General features: G+C 24.5%; 1 protein-coding gene across 1 annotated transcript; it reads left to right on the top strand.

The window, feature by feature from the left end:
* Window positions 1-1,677: 1,677 nt before the first annotated feature.
* Rps30 (ribosomal protein S30) lies at window positions 1,678-5,140 on the top strand. The gene is made up of 5 exons (XM_076310372.1): window positions 1,678-1,717; window positions 2,181-2,262; window positions 4,196-4,331; window positions 4,596-4,651; window positions 4,947-5,140. Exons 2-5 carry the CDS (start codon window positions 2,188-2,190, stop codon window positions 5,076-5,078), a joined length of 399 nt encoding a protein of 132 aa, XP_076166487.1. The 5' UTR covers window positions 1,678-1,717; window positions 2,181-2,187; the 3' UTR covers window positions 5,079-5,140.
* The last annotated feature ends 738 nt before the right edge of the window (window positions 5,141-5,878 follow it).

The raw sequence follows: 5,878 nt of genomic DNA, 5'->3' as shown, positions 1-5,878 counted from the left end.
TCTCCTACTACATGTTTTTTTATTGTTTTGTACACCTCGTTTGAAACACACGATTTGTATTTTGCTACTATAAATAAACTGTAATATAAGTATTTGTATAATATTTACAATTATGACACTTCTACTGTTTCCATCCTGATAAGTTTTGTGGGTTCAAAGCAAGACTGAGGAAAATAGATTTTATAATAGACAAATAGAAAGAAACATTTTTATTCTTTCGAGTGATACAGGATTTGACAAATAAGCTTTTTTCGAAATAATAGTTATATAAACAAAATAGTCTTTCAAAAATATATTCTAATACTAATTCATACAAATATTATTTTAAAATAAGTATCTCACATAATAATATTACTTCGAACAATAATATTTGAAATAATATATTGTAAATGCATTACAAATATTGCAAGTAACCAATTTTTAACATTATACTTTCATTTATGATAGAAAGCTTTTTAATTTTACTTATAAAGAATAGAAAGTATTGCACAAAAGAAGTTTATGTGACCTACAATTCACTTGATTTGCTTTAAATGGAACAGATTTTTCGAACGTATTATTTTGTAATTAATTTTGATAAAACTAGATAAGAAACAGAAGAAGGAACCATGTTCCTACTTTACCTAAGTTACAATATACATCTTTGACCGAAAGTAAGTAAGATGTTTTAAGTAAAGTACTCGTAAGTAAAATAAGTCATTAAGGATTAAACTGTTATTTATTAAATATATTCTACTGTATTTTAAAAATTAATTCTGATATATGTAATTAACATTTTAAGTACTTTAGTTAAATAAAATACATAAATACATTACATATATTTAATATCTAATATGTCTATATATAGAAAATATATTAGGATATACAACATACATTAGAATACATGAGTTATGTGCAACACTGCATATTATAAATATAAATTGTGTATTTTTAAACTTTTCAATTGTGTTGATATTTGTGGTACTTATAGATTACTGGAAACGAGATAAAATAATGCTAACAGATTACCTGAACAAAATGGCCTATTATTGTTCTCATACAATTATTTATATACTTCATAATAAAATAGTTCTTACCTCAATATGAACCAATAAAGTGACTTTTAATTATATATATATTATATCAAAATTACTTCTAAAAATATAATAAAATATATTTAATAAATAATAATTCAATCTTTAAGTTAATTATAAATTTTATACTTACAAAATTATTGGCAGCATCGTCATTTTACAGCAACTCGTGTATAGGTAACACATATCAGAATTAATTTTGAAAACAGTGAAGATGTATTTAATAATTAATAATTTAATCTTTGAATTAATAACTTATTTTATACTGAAAGTCATAACTAAAGGATGGTGAACAGAATATTATTATTTTACAGCACAAGTAGTTCTCATAGGTTAGATATTTCAGAAAGATACACCATAATGTGATCAGTGGGGTAATACTGAACACCTATCTCACGCAGTGCACGTAAGAAATACAAGTGAAAAAGATAGGGTAACTCGAATTCATCAGTTTTTACACACTATTCGTTATTTAAACTTTGTTAATAAGCCGCAAAAATAATTTGAAATTGTTTTTACAATCGATTAGTCGTAAGTTTCTTAATTAAATCGATTAATCGTTTTCGTTGCCGCAATATCGATAATACATCGTAACTTTTAACAACTTCAGGTTGAGGATTCTTTTGGCCATTATTGCGTTACTGGTAAGTACGCTGATCTTTACTCCTAGCTTTAAATCTAACAAATACTGATATGTAATTGTTTATTCGATATGAAATACTTTTAAAACAATGTTAAACATGATTTAAACTTAAAAAAATAAAAATTATTTCTATTATAACATGAAAACTATTACAACACGTGTCAATATTAATCATCCATCTTTCATTTAATTAGTTACTTTATTAGTATTTTTTGCTTTTTTCATATTCTATTTATTTTAGTTATAAAAGTTTGTACGTTTTTATACATTTTAACTTGGATTTATATACTCAAAAAATTCAACTTTTATTTGTAATTTGGATAATAATTAAATTCAATAAAAAATTTATGTTTATGTATTTAGTTGAAAAATAAAAATTGAATAGTAGTTACACATAGAAGTAAGAGAGGTATATATACCAAAATATTTGTTTAAATTTTCTAATTGATTAATTTCATGTTTAGAATAAACATGCAGTTACATGTCAGGGGGGAGCATACGACTGTTGTCGAATCACATGAAAATGTGACTATTGCAGAATTAAAGGTATGCTAAAAATGTCATATTATTTTATGTTAACTAGGCCTATAATAATAAATATTTAAATTTCAAAGATACTTTTAATTTGAATAATTTTTATAAAGGAAAACTTTTTTTTATTACCTTTTCCATTTACTCGAATCTTATAACTTAGACTGAATCTGATTTAACTTATTAACACTAAGGTGTTAATATATTTTTTGAAACTTTTCACATGTTATCAAGATTAGTAAAAATAAACACAGTCAACTTTCTTGTATTACCTTTGAATTTATCAAAATAGTGATAATATAACAAGGATATATATATATTAAATAAGGATATGTATTGTTTCTTTTATTTACAATTGCAGTAAAAGAGTAGAAATCTTTCTGCCTGTGATCTAATAACTTCATTCACCTGAAATGTTACTCTATCATTTTAAATTATAATAAATATTGCTTATAAAAGGTGCATAACTTTGGAGGGGATAAATAGTGGTAATACTTTCTTCATGAATGGAAAGGCACTGAGGAAATTGAAAAGTTAAATTTATCTTTTTTTATGGATAAACCTAATAGTTTGTTAAATATTTAACTTCTAAAACAACATTAAAACATTGTCCACTGTTTGTTTATGTCAGTGTCAAGGACACATATTTGGCATAGCAGTTCACAGATTATAGTTTTAATATTTTTGTAGAATGAATATATATTATTACTTTTATTATCAATATTCTCATTACTTTATCAAATTCAGACATAATAGACTAATATCCTATTTTAAAAAATGAAGTAAATTTTCAAACCTTTACAGCTCTACCCATTTTGTTAAAATTATATTATGTCCATTTTGAAGTGAACTATTTGAAGCAGTACATTTTCTTATTATTTAAAATAGCAGAGATATTTGAGATGAATAGAATTTGGACTACATTAATTTTTATTGTATAATATTATTAATTATTATATTTTTATTATATAATATAAATTAATTACACATTTTACATATGGAAAAAGTTTGAATGTAAATATATAATTACATAATCTTTTACAATAATGTAGCCACTAGTAAGGTATGTTATTTATAAGAGAGTAAGTTATATGGTAATCTTTCAATGGCGAGAATATTATGACATAAAATAAATATTGTAATAGATTTGTATTTTAAAAGCACAGGAGCTATACACTTTAAAATTGTAATTCATTTTTCATTTGTTATGGTTAAAATATATGTATATGTATATGGACGTGTATATGTATATGTATATGTATATGCATATGTATTGATAAATATTACTAATTGTAACAATATTATTAGTACTCTCCTTTATATTGTAACTTATTTAATAATTGCGTTGAAATGATAACCTAAAGTCAGTACACTTTCTGACTCTGGGAAGAGTAACAACGCAAAATTAAAGCACGAAATTATGAGCTGGTGGTCAGAAACATTTTCTTTGATCATCATTCGCATCATTCGTCAACAAGTAATGCTATTTTGAATAAAATATACATTTTATATAGACATGACTATCTGATGAATCAGATTGCAACTTGTTAACAAGTATTTGCATATTTCTAATTGTTGGATTATTATTATCCATCCTAAATAGTGGCTACATTATTGTAAAAGATTTATAAATTATATACTAGTGCTAAAATTTTAAATAAGGATAAATTATTTATACTTTATTTCACTTAAAATTCATTGCTTTTGTTATAATGAATCTAAATGAACACATTTAAGCATCTACTTTAAATTATGACAGTGATGGATATGTTTTATAATTAATTGTTGTCCAATATCTAATCATTATAATAGATATAAAAATGTTTGAGAGAAACGTTCTGGATTTAATATATAAATGTTTAATGCCTGAGAAACAACAATAGACTAGTTTCAAGAATTGTTTTTGTTAAATATAAACTAAAATTAATTGTTTTTAATTTTTTTATAGGAAAAAATAGTACAGTTGGAGGGTGCTGCAAATACAGCATTCAATCTATACTGTTCTGGCCTTTTGTTAACAGATGAAACATTAGTTGGAGAACTTGCATCAAATATTTTAGAATTAACAGTTTCTCTTCGTGGTGGTAAGGCCTTTTATCATTAAAAAGAAATTTTAGAATTTATTTAGATAAATTTACCTACTTGCTGTAGATAGGTAAATGTAATTAGCTAATTTCTAGAATTATGTAATTATTCTTTCACATTAATTAAATGTTCTTTTAATTGTAAGTACATTGATTTATTTTGTATTAGTTTTTTTCAGTGCTCTATACTTTAATTGCTTTAAAATTATATGAATATAAGGTAAAAATAAATAACAGAACTGATTAAAGTATTTTAACGTTTAGGTAAAGTGCATGGATCTTTAGCTCGTGCTGGAAAAGTAAAGGCACAAACTCCAAAGGTAATTGAATTTTTAGTTACTTCGTACAAAGTAAATTTATAGCACACATAAGGAACTAAATTATTTATAACTAAAAATTATCAAACATTGTTAAGAATAAACTTAATTTTTAAAAATTCTTAGGGGTTTTTACAATATTTGTACAATTGTTGTTACAATTTTGTAAATATCTAATTGAACATAAAATTATAGTAACTTAAATTTTATTGGTTTGTAATTTTTATATATTTATTGCATTAATGTTTCCCTTATTTTCCTTTTAACCTTGTTTTGACTACTTTTATTGATTGTGCAGGTTGAAAAACAGGAAAAGAGTAAAAAGAAAACTGGCCGGGCTAAGAGGCGGATACAATATAATAGAAGATTTGTGAATGTGGTTCAAACTTTTGGTCGTCGGCGGGGACCAAATGCCAATTGTAATTCATAATTGAATGTACATATATACGTTTCGTGATCATGAAAGTAAAATAAAAAGTTAATTATAACAAATTCTTTATTTATTTCTTACTTTTACAGTTACATGAGAATTTCATTCTACGTATACTTGAAGAATATTTAAACACAAAATAGTGATAATTTGTATTCAAACTGCTATTTTTATTTTTGATCATTTTCTTACATTTTGCGAAAATTTAGATATGTATGCAATCTAAGAAAACACTGTCCGCGTTAGGCATTCATCGATCATATTTTCAATTGCGAGTCAAATTTAATTGGTGGTCTTCAATTGTGTGAGACAATTAGTATATTCTTAGCAATGATCCATTCTGTTACTCAACATCAATTCTGATTACAGTTCTCGTATCGGTTCTTGAACGGTTAACGTTATTGAGGTGTTTGCTTATTACATTTGCTATAAATTTAGTTAAAAATTGTTTACTATTAATATTAACTTACTGGGGGGACAAAGGGTACACCTAACTATATAAAGGGTATAGTTTAATAAACAAGGTAAAAGTGTCTCCAAACGAAATTATATTTTATACATATCAGTCAATTGGCACCTCAAAGAAAATCGTTTTTGCCAAGTATCCCTGCTATTAGGGTTGTTACAGGGTGAAATGCAATTTACAGTTTACATTCCATTTCTCTTGTTTTATTGGATAGAAAATTATTTAAAAAATTAAGTATATTAAGTATATTCTACTTTACTAGAATACTAGATACTTTACGTATCAGTGAATTTTTTCACAATTTTTGGTTGCAAAATCGAATTTTAAAATATTC

The sequence above is a fragment of the Ptiloglossa arizonensis genome, chromosome 4, assembly GCF_051014685.1.
Source record: "Ptiloglossa arizonensis isolate GNS036 chromosome 4, iyPtiAriz1_principal, whole genome shotgun sequence".
Classification (NCBI taxonomy): domain Eukaryota; kingdom Metazoa; phylum Arthropoda; class Insecta; order Hymenoptera; family Colletidae; genus Ptiloglossa; species Ptiloglossa arizonensis.
Note: the sequence above shows the minus strand (reverse complement) of the source record. Positions and strands in the feature narration are given on the sequence as shown.

Coding starts and splice junctions, on each gene's coding strand:
- Rps30 (XM_076310372.1), top strand. CDS start 2,188: ATGCAGTTACATGTCAGGGGGGAGCATACGACTGTTGTCGAATCACAT. Junction 2,263..4,195: donor TGACTATTGCAGAATTAAAG/GTATGCTAAAAA, acceptor ATTTTTTTATAG/GAAAAAATAGTACAGTTGGA. Junction 4,652..4,946: donor TAAAGGCACAAACTCCAAAG/GTAATTGAATTT, acceptor TTGATTGTGCAG/GTTGAAAAACAGGAAAAGAG.